Genomic DNA, 22,178 nt, shown 5'->3' on the forward strand with positions numbered 1-22,178 from the left:
ACTGCCTTCCCAAGAGCATGTGCCTGTCTCCTGTCTGCCTCTCTCATGTTCTGTTTGCCTGCTGCTTGCCCTTCCTTCTTTATTTCCTTTCATACTTCTTTTTTTTCTTTCTGCCTGCCTGCCCCCTCCTCTCTCTTTCTGCCTCTTCTGCACACTGTGGGCTTCGGCAGTGGGGTCTTCCTCAATTTGTTTCATGGGCTCCACAGAGCACAGTTTGTGAACCACTGCTCTATCCTACCTTAAAATCTTAAAATAAGACACCATTGGATTAAGTTTACTTTAGTCTACATCATTATTTAATTTTACTTATACCTAGTCTTAATATCATCCAAAAACCCTTTAAAAGGAGTAACGTACAAGTGACTACATGGAAGTGGGATGATAGACATTCAAAAGAGAAAACAAAATGTGCAAAAGCAAATATTTTAATATTGAAGCATATGTATGTTTCATAATTGTATGAAAATGCACAGAAATAAACCCTACCCTCCAATAGTTAAAATCAAATTTCTAGCTCTTTCTCTACCAAGAAGATAGATTTATAATATTTGTTGAAATTTTATTGGGTTAAAGTGAACATCTAATGATCAAAGACTAGGATGATAGGACTATGCATGTCCTTTAGCCTTTCAAGGTATATCTCTTTACTTCCAAAATGTTTAATAGGGGAGAAAGAAGAGACGATCTTGAAGATTCTGGCCTCAACTCTTTTGCATTATGGTGTGTGTTTCATGTGATTTGTAAATCCATGAAAACTCTTCCTTCAGATTTTTCTCCTCTTTCTTGCTTATTTTTCCACAAGTGTGGCACAATCTTGGAATAACATTTGGATCGTTTCAAAAAACCTCTAAGTGGGGACAATACAAAATGAGTATCCCTTACTCAAAATGCTTGGGACGAGAAGTGTTTGGGAATTCAGATCTTTTCAGATTTTGACATACCTGTATTTGCATATTTGGATATATGTACATAAAGCAATATCTTGGAGGGACTTCTAAACATGAAACACATTAATATTTTATATACACCTTGTACACATAGCCTGAAGGCAATTGTATACAATATATTTAATAGTTGTATGCATAAAACAAAGTCCATGTACATTTATTTATTTATTTATTTATTTGGTTTACTTGTACCCTGCCCTTCTCACCCCGAAGGGGACTCAGGGCGGCTTACACATCCAAGGCACAATTCGATGCCCGTAACATACCACAGCAATAAAACAAATAATACAATTTAACAATCAACAGCAATACATTACATCTATACCCGTTAAAACCATTAAGACCAATAAAAATTTCATACAAACCGATACAAACCAATTACTCCTTATTGCCGGTCAATGTTCGCTATCTCATAGTTCAGAGTTTCCTTCCACATTTATCCGTCCTGCCGGTCCTGTTTGTCTGGTTGTCCTTACCTAGTTAGCAGATTGCCCGAAGGCCTGGTCCCACAACCACGTCTTTACCCTCCTCCTGAAAGACAGGAGTGATGTCGACGTCCTGATATCCACTGGGAGTGAGTTCCACAGGTGAGGGGCCACCACTGAGAATCATCTGAAAGCAAAGAGGTCCCTATTTTGAATTCTAGATATGGGATACTCAATCTGTATTAATTTATATAGCTATGTAGGAAGTGAGGAATTAGACAGAGAACATTACCTCAGTTTTGTAATAATCAAATGCAGTGGATAGTCAAGACAGATAAAGAAAGTTTTTCTCCATGTAGCATGACATCCAACTATGCAGTTCATTGGTACAAGATATAGGCATGATTGTAAACTTTGATAGGTTCAATAGGGGAGATGATGGGTTTTTTTCAATCATGATGGCTATGTATTAATGTCAGCATTCAGAAATAATTGCTGGGGACGAAGAATTGGAGAGTGCTATTGTCTTTACGTTCTCCTTGGGGTTTTCCATGGGCATCCATGGGTTGCACTACAGGATGGAATGCTGGACTACTTGAGTCTTTCATCTGATCCAGCAGTGCTCTAACATTCTGATGAAAACTATGTAAATGCACAAAATATGTCATGTTATGAGGGAGTCAGTTTGTGTGTTGGACTAAGAACCTCTTCACAATCGCCAGCGAAAAGGAAGGCCCATGGGGCGGCTCATAGCGCGCGCCCCCCACACACCCCATCACATATAGGAGATGGGGGGAAGATGCTTTGGAACCCTTTCCCTCCCCCCATCAGATGGCAGAAAGGGGGCAAGGTGCAGCAATGCTTATTGCTGCACCGCCCTTTCCTTCATTACACGAAAAATGGAAGGGAAAGTGCGTGTAGCTGCATTGGAGCTCCACAAAATACTCTTTTCTGGAAGAAGTGCCTTTTGGTGCTTCCCCCCACCCCCAACTTTGGGAGAAGAGTGGGCGTGGCCGGAAGTGTGTTGTGTGATGGCACACGGCAGGCCTTGTCCTTGCTGCAAAGCAAAGAGGAAAACATGTCCCATGTGAAAAGGTGGTAGAGCTTTGGAAAGACCCAAATTCAGATTTTCACTTATCAGTTGGGTGATCCTGGACAAATCAAATTCTCTCAACCTAAAAGAAAAAACAATGGGAAGCCTCTCTGAAGAAATGGCTGAAGAAGTCTTGCCAATAAAATCCTTCAAAAGAGTTGTCATAAATCAAAGTTAACTTGGAGGGTCATAAAAACACTAAATCATGTTATATGTCTCAATAAAGCAAAGATTGGATTAGTACAACATATGCTATTTGAAGCCTTTTCATATATTTCAAATGTATACTTCCCCATATTTGCAGCATGCTTATGAATATGTGTTATGCTGTCTCAGATTCAGCAGGTAATGGTTCTGGGACCTCTCTTGAATGGTAATCTATTTAATAAAACTCTTTGTCCAGTAAGGATCACCTGACTGATTCATATTTAAATTGTCAAACATTGGTTGTGATATTTCTCTTTGGGAGAGTGCTTCCTGTGATAAAGGATTGCTGGGCTGTGCACTGATTCGTTCGTGAATATATAGATCAGGGGTGAACCACTGTCAAGGCTTGGGAGGGCTATGCAGATCAATACTAGCCACTTTATTCATGTTATTGCTTTTGAATGTGTATGTTAGAAGGCATGATTTACTGTATAGGCCCATATTTTAATTAGCTGTAAGCTACTCTACAAAATCTCTAGGGTTTAAACTGTCAGGAGCAGGATATGAAGATGAATGAATGACTAGACGCTGTTAAATCTCTTTGTGAAATAGGTTTTTGTGCCCTACTAGAACCAAAGAGCTTATGCATATATTATTTCAAATGTTTCTGATCATTAACATCCACATGCAAAAAGTAATAGCAAGCCCACTGGTAGTCATCAATCCCTACCAGTGCTTTTTGCATCAGTGAGTCACATTCAGTGCAGCCAGAAAACTCTTCTCTATCTTTCATACTTTGGATTAACTCTGTGCATGATCTTATTCCAATTATGAACAACAATTTGCTGTTTATTCATTCAGTCGCTTCGAGCTCTTCGTGACCTCATGGACCAGCCCATGCCAGAACAATAATGATCAAGATCAATAAAAGAAGACTGGTGATTTTATACAGGATAGGGTTTGGTGAGTTTCAAAACTCATCATTTGTATTGTGTCATTCCATTCCCTGCATGCATTGCATGAATCTTCACTTCTCTTTAATTTGATGTTTTTGTTTTAAACTTGCTTATTGCCTTGGAATAGATGGTTTAAAATATTTGAATCAACAAACAAAGGAGAGAGTAAGCGGCGGACTCCCTCTGTCATTTAGTCCCCTTAACTTATTTAGCAAAGAAAGGAAAAATATTTTCACCTCAGGGAGCTTGGCTCCACCTTCAGTATCATTTTTATTAATATTTTTACTGTCCTGGGCCTTTTTAAAGATTGTTGTTTTAGTTTCTATGACAAGACTTAGCTTACCGGTTTGCTGGTTATTATTTTTTATCCCGTGTGTGTTGTATTATATTTTAATTATTTTTAAAATTAGATTTGTATTATTTTCTTTCCACATTGGGGGTTTAATGTTAGCTTGAATTGTAAAAAATTATCATTGAATATTTATTGTTCTAGTTTCCACTAAGCCATGATATTCAGTGAGTGTCCCTCTTCCTCCCTCCCTCCCTCTCTGTCTGTCTTTTTTAAAACTTTTATTTATTGTAGTTTTAACATATTCAGTGTTTAAACATTCTTACACTTATCACTTCCCCTTAAAAAATTGTACAGAACATATATGTCTTAATGCCTATAATATTACATACTCCCGCTTCATTACATATTGTCCAATCACCCAGTGCTGACCCTTCACCCCAGACCAGCCCATTACAATACTTATTTCCAAAAGTGTCTCAGTCTTTCAATCTCTTTATCTGATAAGTTTTCATAGCATTGGTTGTTAGGATAAAATGGAGAGGAAGAGAGCTATGCAGGCTGCCTTCCTGCATCATCCTGACATAAGTCACATTTAAAGTGTTTAAGAAATAAAACAAGCAATCCCATGCAGTAGTTTAGGCTGAGAGAAACTGACCTGTCAGGATCAGTCATGTGGAGGTTTGGACTTGGATCTCTCTATGTTGACCCATTAATCTAGAATGGGAGCTGCACAGCCAGCAGGCTGTATGAGCTTGTTGGGCAGGTCTTGACCACTGGCACTTAAAATAAGCCATGGAGTGCAGGTAATCTTGTAAATATATGAGTTTTTTGAATGTATGGAGAATTACAGAGTGCACCGATTGTGGCTTTATGAATCAGTAGTCCAGGCAGTAGGATGTCAGCTTGATGGCCACTTGCTTCTGTATGTGTTCAGTTCACAATGCATCTCAACTCAATGCATCAAAATCAGTTGATCTAAATTTAGCCATTGCTACCCAAATCCATTGATTTCAATGGGTCTGTTTCACAAAAACAAAAACAAAAAAAGAGAAGGGAGACAGAGGGAGAGAGGGAGGCTGTGCATATCCTCAAACATTTCAAAGATGAAAATAAATACATATGTGGCCAAGAAACATATGAGTGTGGTCAAGATGGGAATTGATATTAATGCAGAAGAACGCACAGGCTAGGAGACACTGCAGCAGTTTGGGATTTGTCTGAGCCTAGTGTGAGGATTCCATCCCTCTGCTTCTCCTACCCTGGTTGAATTAACTAACTACAAACTAGTTTTGCACTTTTTTTCTTAGTTTGCTCCTATAGAAATAAGCTAAGGACAAAAGGGAAAGTAGGAGAAGGAGATAGAAACTGGGACAATTTAAAAGCCACTGCAAAAATGGGATGACAAGAGGGCACGACTATCCCTGTCAAACTGGGACAGTTGGAGAGTATGCACTGGCCATGAAATCACTATCTCCACCTGTTCTTCTATGAACTTCTTTGAAATTTATCTGCAAGAATGCTAGCAGGAAGAAGCATTGTAAGCCTTGTAGTTTTCAATCGCAAAAATAATCTGCACTAGACCATATGTCCATTGATCACTTCAGAAGAACGGGTAGCCTTTGCATATGATCTATGCACATGTTTACCAATACCAATTGATTTTACCAATGTATTTTAGGGAACAGCTTCATAAAAGATGCCAAAGTGGAAGCTTTTAATTCTAAATAGGAGCCACTTCATTTATTTTTATAGATTCCACAGCTTTCACTTGCCAAATGTTCCTTGAGAAAAGGTCTGAAATCTCTAATGATGGCTCTTTATGTAACACCTGGTTGTAGGCACCTTCTGGTGGAGTGTAGCCCACTTTCTATCAAATATACAAAGAAAGAAGGAAACACAGTTCAAGCAAGGCTAATGTGCCTAGTATTCATGGGTCATAAAACTTGATTTAAGAAGATGTTTAATACATAATTATCCACAAGTTTCTTTTCTTGTCTATAATGATTAAACATTAGGTTCTGTTCTTGCCTTGAACTTTCCATTGTGGAATTGTACTGCATCCCATTTAGCTTTGTAGTTAGGTGTAGATGAATTGTTTGTTTGCTTCAAAAGTATGTCATCATGCCTCAGAGGAGACTGAAATGAAAGGGGTTCTTGTGAATGCTAAGAACCATACAACTGAAAGGGCATCATTTTGCATTAAGCTCAACTACCTGTAATGAATTCTATAAATTCTATTTCCCACATTCCTTTTTGAAACCCATTTTTTTCACACATGAAAGATGTTATGAGATAGCCGGACTATGATTTTAAACTTGATCAACTACCAGTTTAACTTCCTCTACATGGTTAGAGTCAGCTAGTTTCTTAGGTCACTGCTATTGATTATGTGGGGAGGAGGGGAGGTCAAGAAACCAATTGGAACTTGAGCAGAAAAGGGGAAGGGCAGGAAGTTGAGATTGCATAGCCAGGATATCCATTCTCTTGCCACTCTGATGCACAATTTGCTAATTCCTATTTCTCTGTCTCCTCTTCTACCTTCTCTTCCTTCTATTATCATTATTAATATTATTACTTCCAGTAAATACTTTCCAGTAATAGGACTAACCACTTCATCACACTGGGGCAAACTGCCCCTTTACAGCACTTTGGGGACAGGGCCTGCCAAGCACCATCACCCGGTGGCGCAGTGGGTTAAACCCCTGTGCCGGCAAGACTGAAGACCGACAGGTCGCAGGTTTGAATCCGGGGAGAGGTGGATGAGCTCCCTCTATCAGCTCCAGCTCCTCATGTGGGGACATGAGAGAAGCCTCCCAAAAGGATGATAAAAACATCAAAATCATCCGGGCGTCCCCTGGGCAACGTCCTTGCAGACAGCCAATTCTCTCACACCAGAAGCGACTTGCAGTTTCTCAAGTTACTCCTGACACGACAAAAAAAAAAAAGATGCTCGGCAGGCCCCATTTTACTGACCCTACAAGTGCCAAGGAAGCGTCACAAGAGGCTTCCTCTGCTACTACAGAAAGGTAAGTGTTTTTGTGGTAGCTCCAATAGAGTTACCCACATTTTTGGGTCTGATGGAGACAGGGCGCTAAGGTGCCTTGTTGCAGTTTGCCCATCTGATGGGAAAAGGAGGAAGGGTGTGCGGGATGCCAGCAAAATGGTACCAAAGGGGGGGGGGGTTAAGTGGTCATAAGACAGTTTATAAATCATTAAAATGAGTACAGATTTTAAATGTTTGCAAACATCAGTAAAATAGACCAAAATTATTTAAAACGTAATGTAATCTGTAGAGTTAAACCATTTAACAAAAGTTATTTAAAAAGTCAATGTAATGTATAGAATTAAAACCATTTAAAACAAGATTTTTTTAAAAAATAAATTGAACAGCAAAGTATTAGAAGCCCATCAGAGTCCATTTATAAAAGCCTGATGGAATAAGCAAGTTTTGGCTTGGTGCAGAAGGAGAGCAAAGAGGCCGATATTCCAGTCTCACTAGAGGAGGAAATAAATTGAAAGTGTGGGTGCAGCCTTTGAGAAAGTCTTCTTCCTTGTTCCCACCATGGAAAGGTAATGAAACAGGTGAAGACCTCTCCGCAAGTTGTTATAGCCAGATGCAGTTCTTAAAATCACTTGGACCCAAGCCATATAGGGCTTTATACATCATACCCAGCAATTTTGAGTTGTAGCCTTCATAGCTGGAGCTGGCCACACAATCCCTTGCTGATTATACAGACTTTTGGACTTTGCAAACATTGTATCTAAATACATAATAGCCTTCAGGCGTTAACCACTATTCACAAGGATTGAATGTTACCCAATACTGCTGGATATCCAATTGAATAATGTCATTGCTTAATGTAGTCATCATGTGGTATAAGGTATAGTTGTATCTATGCAGAATTAGGTTTTTCCATTTGTACCAAAGGTACACTCTGGTCTATCTTCCTGATAGAGCCATATAGCCTTTTAGAACATCACCATTACCCCTGCAGAGGGTGATGATTCCAGCAACTGGAAGATAATCCAGCTCAATAGAACATAAGCATCTAGGCTGGAAAAAAAATCATCTTGAACTTCTGCATGTTTGAGCAGCTGGTGACATCCTTCCAACAATTCACAGATGATAACTGGGATGTATGGCCAAGCAACATCAGACTGTGGGTCAAGATGGCAATTGATTACCCAGCCAAAGGAAAACAAAGACAAGCTGCAATGAGTTGGAGCAGGCCATGGAGATCCTTCCATCTCTTCATAACAAACAAACTGAGAAACAAGTGCAAAACTAATCTGCACTCAGTTAACTCATCCAGGGTGAGAGGAACAGAGGGGGCTGAATCTTACCCTTTTCATTAGGCTTAGACAAAAGCAAAGTGTTGAAGTTTTGCACTTGTTTCTCAGCTTGTACAAATGGAAGTGAGCTGAGAACTAATGGAAAAATGGGAGAATGAGAGAAAAACTGGGACATTTTCAATGGAGCTAAAAAAGTGGAACAACAGGGGACTAACTATGATTATCCCTGCCAAACTAGGGCTGTTGGAGGGCTATAGGTAGGAGAGGAAATTAAGCATTTTACCACACTAAGCCCAGGGTTGTTGTTATTGTTGTTTTTACATTCATGTCAACTCTGACTTACAGTAGCCCTATCCTAGGATTTTCATGACAGTATTTTTTCAGACATTTATTCAGAGAAAGTTTGCCATTGTGTTATTTTGTGGCTAATCTATGGCTTGCTCAAGATCAGCCAGTGTGTCTCTAGGGGCTGATCTGGAATTTGAACCCATGTCAAACCCTCTGCCTTAGCCAATCCGTTTAATTCTGTTTAGAAGTTTGCAAGTGGTGAAAGGATCTTCAGGGCCTGCTCCAATTCATTGCAGCTTGTTTTAGTTTTCATTTCCAGTCATCATTTGGCTGGGTAATCCAATTGATCACTTTAGTCTTCATATTGATTGATTGGTTTTGAAATCTTTAGTGTCTTTATATTGCAAAAGTAATGCAGCTTTTGCACATCTAAACAATTCCAGAATTTCACCCCCTAACATTAGCATGTAGATATTTATGAGACAACATTGCCATCCAAAATTTGTGTCTGTTATGGAATTCATTCTTCCTTTGGTGTCTGTGAAGGGTTGACAAAATAAATGACCCACACTGAAATTCTTGTCTCTGAAGGGGAAGCTGTGTCGACTGTGGTGGTAAGTCATAATATGAAATTATGAAGGGATGTTCCCAAAATATGAGAAAAACATCAAAGCATTTCTGAGGTAGTGGGGAGAAGGGCAAAAGAAAGACTTAACGTTGTCATCTCCTGCCTGAGGACCACACAGACACTTCATGAGAATTCATGCAGTTTTTCAGCTACATAACCTTGAACAGTTATAGTAATTTTGAAGTCCTTTTTTAAAAAAAGCAATGATATATAGTTTCCTGACAGACTGGTTTTAATAAGGATGAATTTTTGTTGTTTCCAAATCAGAGAGGACTCTCACATCTTTAAATCATTAGATTGAGGATTCAGAGAGTATGCTTCAAAGGTTATTGGATTTTACAAGGCTTTTGCCCCTCTGCAGTTGTCTGAGAATTAACCTAATTCTTGTTCTTATTCTCAGTGGTCACCATATTTCAAATATGTGGCATTCTCCAGAGATATTTCTGAAACTTTACAATGTAACTGAAATAGGCCAAGAGCATGGGGCTTTAAAAAAACACTATGATTGTTAGATTACAAAAGCAAATGTCAAAGTTTTCAGCAGTAGATGAAGAAAGGCATATCCGTTCTCCATCTTAAGATTGTTGAGTATGTGGTGGCATTGGGGGGGGGCGGGCTTTGTAGATTATTTAAGACAAAGTTGGAAGGTTAAAGAGTAGGCAAGCATACAATTAGGTTGTCTGCTTTAATAAATCTAGAATGGTTAAGACGGAGACAACATTGAAAGAACTGGGAATTTTTTAGGGCTATGAACAATGGGAAATGACGAATCTCTACAAAAGCTACCATTTTTAAGTGCTTTATTAGAAATGAAGACACATGAACTACAATAATAACAATCATCGTCATCAGCATCATCTTTATTTATATCCTGTCTTATCTCCCTGAGGGGAGCGGTTAACAACAAGTATTGGCAAATATTCGATGCCATAAAAACTAGACCAAGACAAATAATCCACCCCACCCTAACCTAAAACAAACCACATCTACATCAAAAGTGACAACAGATTAACAAGAATTAAATAATAACATAACAAATATATGATTCTGCAGCTTACATTGAGAAGAAACAGTCAAAATCTAAACAAAGCAAAATAAGGTAAAAACATATGGTAGCACACCCATGAGATGTAGGTTTCTCTCAGAATTGACATAAATAATTCTTACAAAAAGCTTTTTGCATTACTTATAGTCTTTCTAGGAAGCCATTTGTGTCCCATGTGGCCTGGATTTTAGTTTAGAAAAATAAGAAGAATTAAAAGCAAGGACACAGAGACCAATTTGTGTTGGGACAAAGAGTGAGCTGAAATACATAATGCTGTAAAGTGCTATTCCTTTGGAGAAGAGGAATGACCAAGGCCCTTATTGCTTTGACCAGAAAAGTAGCTTCATTTGAAATTCATTCCAACTAAAATGCATTAAGTACAAAAACTGTATTTATTTATTTATTTATTTATTTGATGCATTTATTAACCGCCATTCTCAGCCCTTTAGGGCGACTCATGGCGGTGTACACACATGTAAAGGACAATTTACAAAGAGGCAATTACAACAACATATAAACTACATAACAATTACAAAACTACACTAAAAATCCGCTTCGTCTCATAGTGGAATCATAACCAATCTCATATTCCTTGTTCCATTCCAGTCATCTTTACCACATTGTTATAGCACTTAATTAAATGCCTTCTCGAACAGCCATGTCTTGAGGCTTTTTCGGAAGGACATGAGGGAGGGCGCCTGTCTGATGTCTGCAGGGAGAGTGTTCCACAGCCGGGGGGCCACCACCGAGAAGGCCCTCTCCCTCGTCCCCGCCAGACGTGCCTGTGAGGCAGGCGGGATCGAGAGAAGGGCCTCCCCAGACGATCTCAAGGTCCTCGTGGGCTCGTAGGCCAAGATGCGGTCCGAAAGGTATTTTGGGCCGGAACCGTTTAGGGCTTTGTAGGCCAAAACCAGCACCTTAAATTGGGTCCGGTAGCAGATCGGCAGCCATTGGAGCTGGGACAACAAGGGCGTTGTATGCTCCCTGCCACCCGCTCCAGTTAGTAACATGGCTGCCGCGCGCTGAACCAGCTGAAGCTTCCGGGCCGTCTTCAAGGGCAGCCCCACGTATCACATGGTGGCATATTTATTTCAATCTTTGGTTGTAACAACTAGTGAGTATAAGAAGAATCCAATGTTAATAACTTAAAAACCATTAATCTTTTAGAAGTTTTGATCCAGTATGATTTGATGCTGTTAGGCAAGTCTCTGCATAACCTAAAAACAGGGGGGGGGGGGGATATAATTCATAAGCACACATCTCCTGCATCACGGCACTAAAGACTGCTAAATACTACTCAACTGAAATGAGGAGGTGAAGATATGCTACTCTTCCACTACATTGAGAGAACATACAAAATGGAGTTCACTTACCAGAAAGAATACAAAAGACATTACTGCTCCCAAATGCCACTTTCTCATATTGGTCTGCTAGCAATATTTATATTAATGCAGACAGGAGTCTCTTTGCCTCTTACTTCCAACAATAGTTGCTCTAAAGAGATTGCCTTTGACTAATGCAGTGGTTCTCAACCTTACTCCTCTGGGCCCCCATAATACACTTTCTCATGTTGGGGTGACCCCAACCATAAAATTATATTTGTTGCTACTTCATTACTGTAATTTTGCTACTGTTGTGAATTGTAATGTAAATATCTGATATGCAGGATATATTTTCATTCACTTGACCAAATTTGTCACAAATACCTGATATGCCCAAATTTGAATTCTGGTGGTGTGTGTGTGGGGGGGGGGGTGATTTTTCTCATTTGGGAGTTATAGTTGCTGGGATCTATAGTTAACCTACAATCAAAGAGCATTCTGAACTCCATCAAGGATGGAATTGAACCAAACTTGGCACACAGAACTCCCATGGGAAAATACTGGAAGGGTTTGGTGGCATTGACCTAAATCTGAAGAGCACTGTGGACTCAAACAATTGTGGATCTAGACCAAACTTGGCACGAATTCTTAGTATGTCCAAACGTAAAAACTGGTGGAGTTTGGGAGTTGTAGTTGCTGGGATTTATAGTTCACCTACATTTGGGGGTTGTAGTTGCTGGGATTTATAGTTCACCTACAATCAAAGAGCATTCTGAACCACACAAACAATAGAATTGGGCCAAACTTCCCACACAGAACCCCCATGACGAACAGAAAATGCTGTGTTTTCTGATGGTCTTCGGTGACCACCCCCCCCCCCCCCCCCGGGGCCCCGACACACAGATAGAATTGGGACAAACTTCCCACACAGAACCCCCATGACCAACATAAAATACTGGAGGAATTTGGGTGGAATTGACAGGGATTTAGGAGAGGTGTAATTACCTACAACCAGAGAGCATTGTGAACCCAAACAACAATGGATCTGGACCAAATGTGGCACAAATACCTGATACGCTGAAATTTGAATACTGCTGGGGTTGGGGGGAGGATTGATTTTGTCATTTGGGAGTTGTAATTGCTGCAATTTATAGTTAACCTACAATCAAAGAGCACTCTGAACCCAGCCCACAATGTATCTGCACCAAACTTGGTGCACTACCTACATGGCCAACATTGAATACCAGTGGGATTGGGGGGGACTGTTTTTGAATTTTTTTTTGAATTCTGGGAGTTGTAGTTCACCAACACTCAGAGAGTACTCTGTACCAAACTGGGGGTGGAACTAGTAAACTTGTCTCACATACCCAGCATGCCAAACTTTGAATACTGATGGGGTTTGACCTCAGAGTTTGGGAGTTATAATTCACCCACATCAACAAAACAATGTGTACCCAACTGATTGGCACAAATACCCAATATGGCCAACTTTGAATACTGATGAGGTGGGGGGGGAGGGTTGACCCAACATGATGGTAATTGTAGTTCTCCCTGCATCCAGAGAACCCTGTGATGGGGACTGGGTGTTATTGACCTTGACATATGAGAGTTGTAGTTCATCCACATCCAAAGAGCATTGAACCCAGCTGATGAAGGATCTGGACCAAACTTGGCACACAGACCCAACATGGCAAACTCTGAATACTGATGGGATTTGGGGAGGATTGACCCACAAATTTCGGAGTTGTAGTTCACCCACATACTTATGCATTTTCTAATGGAAGCATTAATAAAAAAAAAACAAAAGGAAAGACTGACTCTTTTCTAATAAATAGTGTTACAAATTACCTAAGCTGCTTCTGCTGCAGAAGTTGAAAGACCATCTAAGAAGTAAGAAATAGTTTCAATGTGTAAGTTATTATCTTAATAAAAGAAACCCCAAAGGTATTTTGAGAGCTACTGTCCAATTTTTTTTTTTTAAAAAAAAGAGAGTCAGATACAAGTCTGGGTTGCTCTCTTCATAAAATGACTCCATACCACCCTATCCCAAGTTATATGTTAAATGCCAATCTTCCGGCTGTGTGGATTAATTTTAAAAATGCAGTGAGACACCAGAACTATATGATGTTTCATCAAACTTGTCATTAGGGAAAAGTGCTATATGATAGTTTGTAGTTTGACTCTGATCCATCTGTCTCTGTGCTATTTTTGTTATGCTTAAAATCAATTTAAAATTGTTGATGTATGCCAAAAAAAGATTCAAATATAGATTTTCATGAATATAGAGGGTTGTACGTCAAGAAATGGGTTTGAAAAAGTTGGTGTATATATTAATTTTACAGAGAAATGCATGACAAATATAACTTTAATCAAGACGGTTGTTTGATATTGAGAAAGAACACAACCTTTTTAAACAGTGATTATCTGTATCTAATAGCTCTAGGAATCTTGAATCTTGACTGTCCCCTATTGCTATTTTGTAAGCCTTCCAAAGCCTTAAAAAAACTTTATTTTTATACCCTACCTCCATCTCCCCGAAGAAACTTGGGGTGGCTTACATGACGCCAAGCCCAACAGAACAGTTAAAACATCACATTAAAATACATATTAACAAAATAATAACAAAACAATATAACAAAATAAAAACAACAATTTTAAGCAATATTTAAAATGAACATCAGAACCAACAAACAAAAGCTAGTTCAGTGTCTCGTCGAAGATGGGCGGATTGGTGACACAACATTAGAGAATAGAACTATTGAGTAAAGTGCAAATATAAAGAGAACACATGCAAAAAAAAAAAAAGTAAGACTCATAGCAAATTAAGATCTGTTTTACTATATGGAATATTTATACAGAACTGAGAATCCTTATTGCAGTTCAGCCCTGCTTTCTTACTGTAATTACAAGAGGTACTGCTCAAGTACACTTTGTTGTTGACATGTTTTCATTCGCTAATTATATAATGTACATTTACATTTTTTCTTATCTAGAGAACCCTCATATTTTACTCTGATCTTATAAAAAGCTTGTAAAAGATTATAGTATTCACACCAAATTGTTGTCTAAAAGGTGGATAAGAAGTAATGGGGGGGGGGGGGCGAAAATAAAGGCAACAAATCAAATGGAATTTTTCCGAGAATGCCAATTCTTCATTCAACTACATGATGCAATCCATATCTGCATAGCAACTGTTGTTGTGCTTCAGTGGGATGTGTGTGTTTATTGATTTAAAAATTGATTCAGTGTGTCTACTGTAGCCATTGATTATAGAAATTACAAGTAAGTGCAGCTACACTGTAGAATTAATGCAGATTGACACCACTTTAATTGTCATGGCTCGATGTTATGGAATCCTGGACGCTATAGTGAAGCACCATCACTCTTTGGCAGAGCAAGCTAGAAAACTTGTAGAGTGACAACTCCCAGAATTCCATAGTATTTTGCCATGGCAATTAAAGTGATAGTAAACTGCATCCATTCTACAATGTAGATGCACCCTAAGCCATTGTTTTAGTAGATGTGTTTTTTTCTCAATATTACTACACAAGGCTCCTTTCATGAGACCATTTTATCCCATAATCACTGTGAAGAAAAGCTTAATTGTGATGACTTCTCCTCAAAACAGTGGCAAAGCTCTGCTTTAATGCAGGGGTCCCCAAACTAAGACCTACAGGTTGCTGCGGCCCTCCAAGGTCATTTACCCAGCCTCCACCCTAAACATTAGACTTTGGGTCACCCTAAGTCTGAAATGACTTGAAGGCACACAACAAGAATCCTAATTAACTTGACTATCTCATCAGTCAAAAGCAGGCCCACACATGGAAATATTGCCAAATTTATGTGGGTTAAACTTGTTCCTCATTTTAAATACTGCATTATTCTTCCATATTTTTTGTACTACAAATAAAATATTACACATATCTTATTTGTGTGCATAGCAATTTGTTCAGTTTGGGTTTTTTTTTTCAAACTATAATCCGCCCTCCCCTCAACAGTCTGAGGGACCATGAACTTAAAAAGCTTGAGGACCCCCTGCTCTACTTTGTGGTCTCTAGTTTGTCAATAAAAAACTTGCTATGGGAATATCACCAGTTTGAAAACATTTTATAATTTTGTTCTTTTCTTTACTTTTAGCACAACAAGCATGCCTTCGTACATCAGGACAACCAATAGCTATATCCCAGTTAACCCGTCCATTTGGTTTTCAAGCCAGCCGGAGCAGCAGCCACATCCAGATCTTGCATTCCGCCAACAACCTGAAAGCTCAGCTATTGGCCGTATCATAGCATCACCCTTAACTATTTCTATCTGTGTGACAATGGCTCCTTTTCTGCTGGATCTACTGAATCCTTCTTGACAAAGCAAGAATTCTTAAGTGCAATATCCGGAAAAGAGAAGAAGGATAGTATGATTAAATTTGTTCCTAATGAATGGTTTCACCTAAGCCTTCCAAGTCAAGGAGCAATAAGCACCTCAAACTGGTATACATCTCTCTTTTGGCCAGATATTATTTTGAAACTCTAAAGCTTTATTTTATACACTGACTTAACATCTTCTTTTTGTAGAAGGATCTTTATTTCCCATACTGCTATGGGGGTTTTTGTAATATATATATATATTTATATAAATATATATATAAAAGAAAAATAGTGTATTTATTCAATCGATAAACTTATTTTTGTCATTGCAGAATGTTATCCCTGTTCAAAAGTAGCTGCAAAGTTGCAAATTACATTTGCTAGATTATTAATAAACATTAATAATAGCTGAATTATTATTAAGATGGCATAATATTGAGAGAATTCAAACTTGGAATTTTCTCCTGAATCAAGGGCTTCTTAATTCAGCTCATGTGGCATAAAACAAAGATCATTTCAAGTTTCCATTCACATTTCTCATTCCCACAATGACAGGAAAAGAGGAAATTGACACGGTTTTCACCTCTGGAGCAGAATTCATGATCAATAATGAGGTCTACTTTAGATAGATCAGTCAGAGGACTGTGACACGATGATGCTGTGCTATATCACTTGTTGACATATAGGCCTTCCAGTATATATCTGAAATTCTGTGAATGTGAAAATCATATGCCTGATGTGTAATAAGAAATAATTATAAGGGGGTCTGTTTTCCCAATTTCTATGGCATTACCACATATTGCCTTGTTGATTAAAATTTTCCTGTGCAATTATAACAGCTAAAAACCTATTTCTTTGAAAGTTAAGATTCAAGCTATGATTCCAAAAGTACGCAGAGCATGGTCCATCCTACAGCATCACTGCTGCAATGAGCCCAGGGTGGTTCGTATGCTCTTTTCATACTCCATCTCTTCTGATATATATATATATATATATATATATATATATATATATATATATATTCAGTGAGTTATTTTATCTCATAGTGCAAATAGTATTTTTCTCTCGCACATATCAAACAACAATGGTTTTCTATTGTCCTCTAGTTTAAGACTTCCACCAGCCAAATATTTTTCCAGTCAATCCAGGTTTAGAAGGCAAGCATAAACCAGGATATACATGTACATAAACATATTTCTCAAAGCCAAGTTTGGTGTTACAAATGAACTGAGCCTAAATAAAAGTGTGAAGCTTATGATTCCTAATTTTGCACAGTAAAGTAAGTCAAAATGTTTCTTATATAATTCCTGCTTTCCAAGTTTATTTATCCTAATACAGCCAGGATATTTCAACAGCAACATCATTTGTTTGTTTTTATGTCACATTATAATAACTGAAGCTGTTGCAAAATAAAATGTTGCACCACCTAAAGACCATTTGCTAAGTTACAATAAATATCCCCAACTTTTTCATAAACAGGCCCATCATCTCATATTAATTATTCATACATTATATTAACCATTAATACTAAGGCTAAAAAAAAGAGAAACGATAAACAGCACTCAGTTAGAATCATACAATATATTCTGGCAGCAATTCATCTTTTCTAAAAATCTTGAAAACAACTCCTAAATGAAACCATTATTTCTCCAAGCCAAATAAAGTAGGCCAAACAGAAAGAAGGAAAATAATCTGTAAGCCTCTTCATGTACAAAGTCATGTTTTTTTCTTACACAGATTACCTTAGTAGAATGCCTTCACAATGTACAAAATCTCTGAAAAACCTTTAGCTTTTTGTTGCATTTTGCATGCACATCCTCCAAGATGGAGCTCACATAGTTTTGATCAGTAGTTGTTGGTGATTCCCATGTCAGTTAGGCAATAAATCCACCCCAGTTTGACTGTTTACTTTAAAACGACTGAATCTATTCTGGGGATAGGATTCAACACTTTGAATACCTTTGTAAAAATTCAGTCCGAAAATGCAGAGCAGATTTACTATGGCACTGAAATGGAAACCACTTGTCACTAGCAGTTCCAACAGGATCGATGGTCTGTTTCGGTAGTCAAATGGGGTCTGAATCAAATTCCTGTTTCCTTCTCCAAAGGAACAGCCTTGTGGCCTTGTCACATGGCCACTGGAATTGCCCTGTGTCGTCTCGCATCTTTGGGGTGTGTGGGGAACCTGGTGCTCCACACACTGCATCACCCGGCTTCAATTAAGGGCCATCCCATGGGGGAAACATCAATTGCGCAACTTCCACCCATGACTTCCTATGGCAATACAGGAAGTGTTTAGTGTTGCCGCAGCAGGAGCATGCACCAGCTCTGCTCTACTTCAACCAAAGATCCCTGCTGGCATTGTTTAATGGGATCCGGTGGGTTCCATGGACGATCTAGGGGAGAGCAGTTTGTTACTGCCCTAGCAAATGAGGTCTCTTTCCCTGCTGCAGGAAAATAAGTAGTTATCAAAACATCTTATTGCAAGTAATACATTACTTCCAACTCTGCTGCTGACCTTATCTTCAACAGAACTTGGTAAATAAGGTGGGTCCAGTCACAATTCCTGTTTAATCTTCCTGCCATCTCTTCTAGGTTTCCCTTGCCATGATCAATAAACATATTGCTTAAAATAAAAAAAATGAACTACAACTTTAACTTGAGCAAAAGTGTTTGCTTTTAAAGTGTTTGCACAGAAAATAACATTTTTGTGCTTAAATCAATATTTTCTACACATATAATAGTTTTCTGTTTTCTGAGCAGGAAAATTGTTTTCTACATTGTAATACTAATACTAATAATAATAATAATAAGGAAGTGCCCAACGTGTGACCCAATACAAAAGCCAGCATACCAATCTTCTTTGCTCTGTACTAATTTTGTTGTGTATCAGATAATAATAATAGTAATAATAATAATAATACCCTCTCTCTGTTGCAACATCATAAATAGGGATAAACACTATCAAAAGACATATAACAAAACAAACAGAGTAAAAATACAAGTTAAAATCAATTGTACCAAAAACCTGTTCACCACACAGGGAACTGCAAATAATCTTGGGAAATTGTGTAGTTTTAAATGACTTTCTCATAGTAAGGAGAAAAAAATGTAAAATTGTTCACTCTTCCCTGCGAGACTAACATTTCTGAAAATTTACATTGCCGGAACAAAGGCAACTGAGCTCTACAGGATAAACGGGAATGTACAGCAATGATATTAGAAAAATAAATAAGCCACAAATTTATTGGTTATCATTGTTAGATAGGGTTGGCCATCTGTTGATAGATGAGTTGCAATTGTTGCCCTCTGCTGGAACCCCATGGGATGACAGGGTAGGGTCCACACCACTGATTCTTGACATGGTGTCCTTTGTCACCAGAACTGCAGAAAGGCCTGTCCCCTGCACCAGGTAGAATTCTCATTCTACCCACACTCCCCAATAGGATATATGTAGTGAGTGTCCTACACACCAGTAATCCATATCTTGGATCCAGGACTGATGTCCACCATCTTTCAAGTTGTGCTAAATGTATGAACACAAGCACATATATAAGAATCCAGTGGCCGCCGGACACAGCTTAAGCACATCCAAAGAAAAGGGGGTGATGGGGATGGGCTGTCTGACTGCTTAGCAGGAGTTTGAGCAACAAAATATATTAACACGCCCCACCTCCCCAGCTATACCAGAATGAAGACTGGGCAGCCCACTCTGGTAAGACACTTCCATTAATGAATTCAAACCATGGATTCATTCCTGCCACTTTTTCCTGGGCCACACAATGTGTAGAGGCACCTGCAGTGCCATTTCTAAACTCTGTTGGCCTTCTGTACAGGGCAAAGTCAAACAGGAAGCAAGCTATTCTCTACATGTAGCATTGGGTTAATGGCTACCCAAGCCACTATGACAGGGTTGGGAAAATACAGTTAGGGCTCACTTGTATCCTTGCTGCTTTTTTTTTTTGCAGCCCTTTCACCCAGTGAGGAGCCTTCTCTTCCCAAAATCTAATCATTAACAGCCAAACCACCACAGAGCATTGCACTTGGTCCCCTTCTCCATCTCCTCACCCCATCTTCAAGCCTCCATGAAAAGTTTTCCTGCAATAACCAATCTCAGAAGGGAAACCTCATTTCCAGCCATGGCAAAAAACAAAACAAAAACAAAAACAAAAACATTTTAGCCTGTTATGGGGCATTGGGGGGAGGGGGAGGGTGTCTCAATTCACTCAGTTTTCTACCTCTCCATTGGGAAAAATGCACACAGAAAAGCAGTTCACATCGTCTGGCCTTGAACATGTTTTAGACAAGTTCTCAGAAATCCCTTCCCATGCACTATAGTGGCTTTGGCTTCTGGAAATTGAAGTCCAAAATAGCTGGAGTACCAAAGAAGAAAAAACTCTGTTACAGAACAAAATGCAGGATCATTCTACTTGTCAGATTCATCCGTGTTTCCAATATGTGATCCTCATAACAAACATTATATAATATGCATGGTCCATGGTAAAACAAACATCTCAAATATTCTTTAATCCAAAATACATTATGTAGAAATGTGCAAAATGATATCTGAAATACTCATGGGAAAGTCCTGCATTTTCAGTTTGTCTTGCATTCAAGCAACATGTATCTAATGCAATTCAAAAGTTTAAAAAAATAACCAAAATTTCATATCTTTTACCAACCAAGTGTCTCAGTTACCATTGATGCAGAAATCTCCCTTTAATAGTTTCTGTGCTGGCCTTAGTCTTTACATATTACTGCCATATTGCACTTTGTAAACATTCCCTTCAGATGTTTTCAAGCAGATGTTTTGGATTAGGACCATTTTTAAATTTAAAAAAACCAGAATGACACTTCAGTGTCTATCAAGGTACAATTAAGGGTGAAAGGGCAACATTTATGAACATCATTTGAAGTATGTTGCTGTTCTTTAAAAAGAACCCCTTACTAGAGATGGAAAGAATATTCATAATCATTTGTTCTCAGGTTGAAAAATAGATTTCCTAACAGCAGGGAAACCATGTCACAAAAAATAGACCAGCAAGAATTTTGTACACCTCACACCCACCAGGGTATTTGAATGGCCTATGATGAAATGCACATGAGGATCCTGTGCAAAAATCTATTTTTCTTGCTCTACAAGACTTTGAGATATTCAGCTAAGAGGAGATACTAAGAAGGATTTTTTTCTCCCCCTGCAAAGTGATGCTGATGGGAATGGATTGTCCTCACACGAAATAAAAATAGAGTTATATCTTTATCCTATACATATCTACTGAGAAGCCAGTCCAGACCTTGGGAAAGCCATGGACTACAGCTTCCAGTGCCTCTCAGCCAGAATGGTTACTGGACATACTGGTTTCTAAGCAAGTTCCACTGAATTTCATGGACCATATCCCCAATAAGCATGCACAGATTTTCAACCTTATTTGCATTTAGTTCCATAAACTTAGGAAAAACATTAGCAGAGAAAGGCATGCCAAGATTTAGCAACAAGGAGTAGTCAGATCAGTCAGCACTGAAACTTTGTACCAAAGTTTGTGCACAGAAGTAAAGGTATAGCAGTATGCTGAATGTAAAGACCCTTTAAAACAAGAACGATATATATAACATATATGGGCCACTGCAGCACTTTTGCAATCCAAAAATGTGACTCCTGTACAGAAACATATTTGCATATGTCTGTTGCTTTTGCAGAACTTGTGTGTGGAGTAGTGTGGCATCTAAGACAATGCACATCCTTGCAATTGTTACTGGACTGCAATTATACCCTGTCTTCCTAGTATTGCAAATAATGAGGACTGGAAAAGAGTTGCATTCCAACAAAATCTTAGCCATGAGTTACTCAACTTTTGTCTAATGCAGACTTTCTCAAACTGTGCTTCCCCAGATGTTTTGGACTTCAACACAAACAAGTCCTAATAGTTGGTAAGCTGACTGGGATTTCTAGGAGTTGAAGTCCAAAACACCCAGAGGAGCACAGTTTGAGAAACACTAATGCCATTAGTATGGCTTCAAAGGAGTTAACATTTTAGAGATAGGCTCTTTAAAAATCCACACCTTCTTTAGCTCTCTAGCTCCTTTGTGTGTGTGTGTATTTAGCTGCTATTATCTGCTATTATCAATGTTTTTGATAAATATAATGGATGATGATAAAATAAAAACTGAAAAATCCACTTTGGGTCCATTTTTCCAATGTGCTATTGTAGAAATATCTTTTAACAGGGCAAATGACTATGTTTTAAAATGTAATTGAGTCAACTGTGATTCTTCTAAACAGTATTTAGTTTGTAACCCTCATTTATCATTCTCAAAAACAAGGATCTTAAATCTTAGGTGTCAGCTCAAGAAGTCATTGTTTCACTTTCTTTTGGAAAAAAG

The 22,178-nt window shown here is 38.5% G+C and overlaps 1 protein-coding gene across 1 annotated transcript in view; it reads left to right on the forward strand.

The window, feature by feature from the left end:
* TRABD2B (TraB domain containing 2B) overlaps window positions 1-21,973 on the forward strand; it is a 339,123-nt gene extending 317,150 nt beyond the window's left edge. The window contains exon 7 of the mRNA XM_060773465.2: window positions 15,574-21,973. Coding sequence (XP_060629448.2) covers window positions 15,574-15,796 — 223 coding nt within the window. The 3' untranslated portion in view covers window positions 15,797-21,973. The remainder of the gene's footprint in view (window positions 1-15,573) is intronic.
* Window positions 21,974-22,178: the final 205 nt, after the last annotated feature.

Source organism: Anolis sagrei, chromosome 4 (assembly GCF_037176765.1).
Source record: "Anolis sagrei isolate rAnoSag1 chromosome 4, rAnoSag1.mat, whole genome shotgun sequence".
Taxonomy (NCBI): domain Eukaryota; kingdom Metazoa; phylum Chordata; class Lepidosauria; order Squamata; family Dactyloidae; genus Anolis; species Anolis sagrei.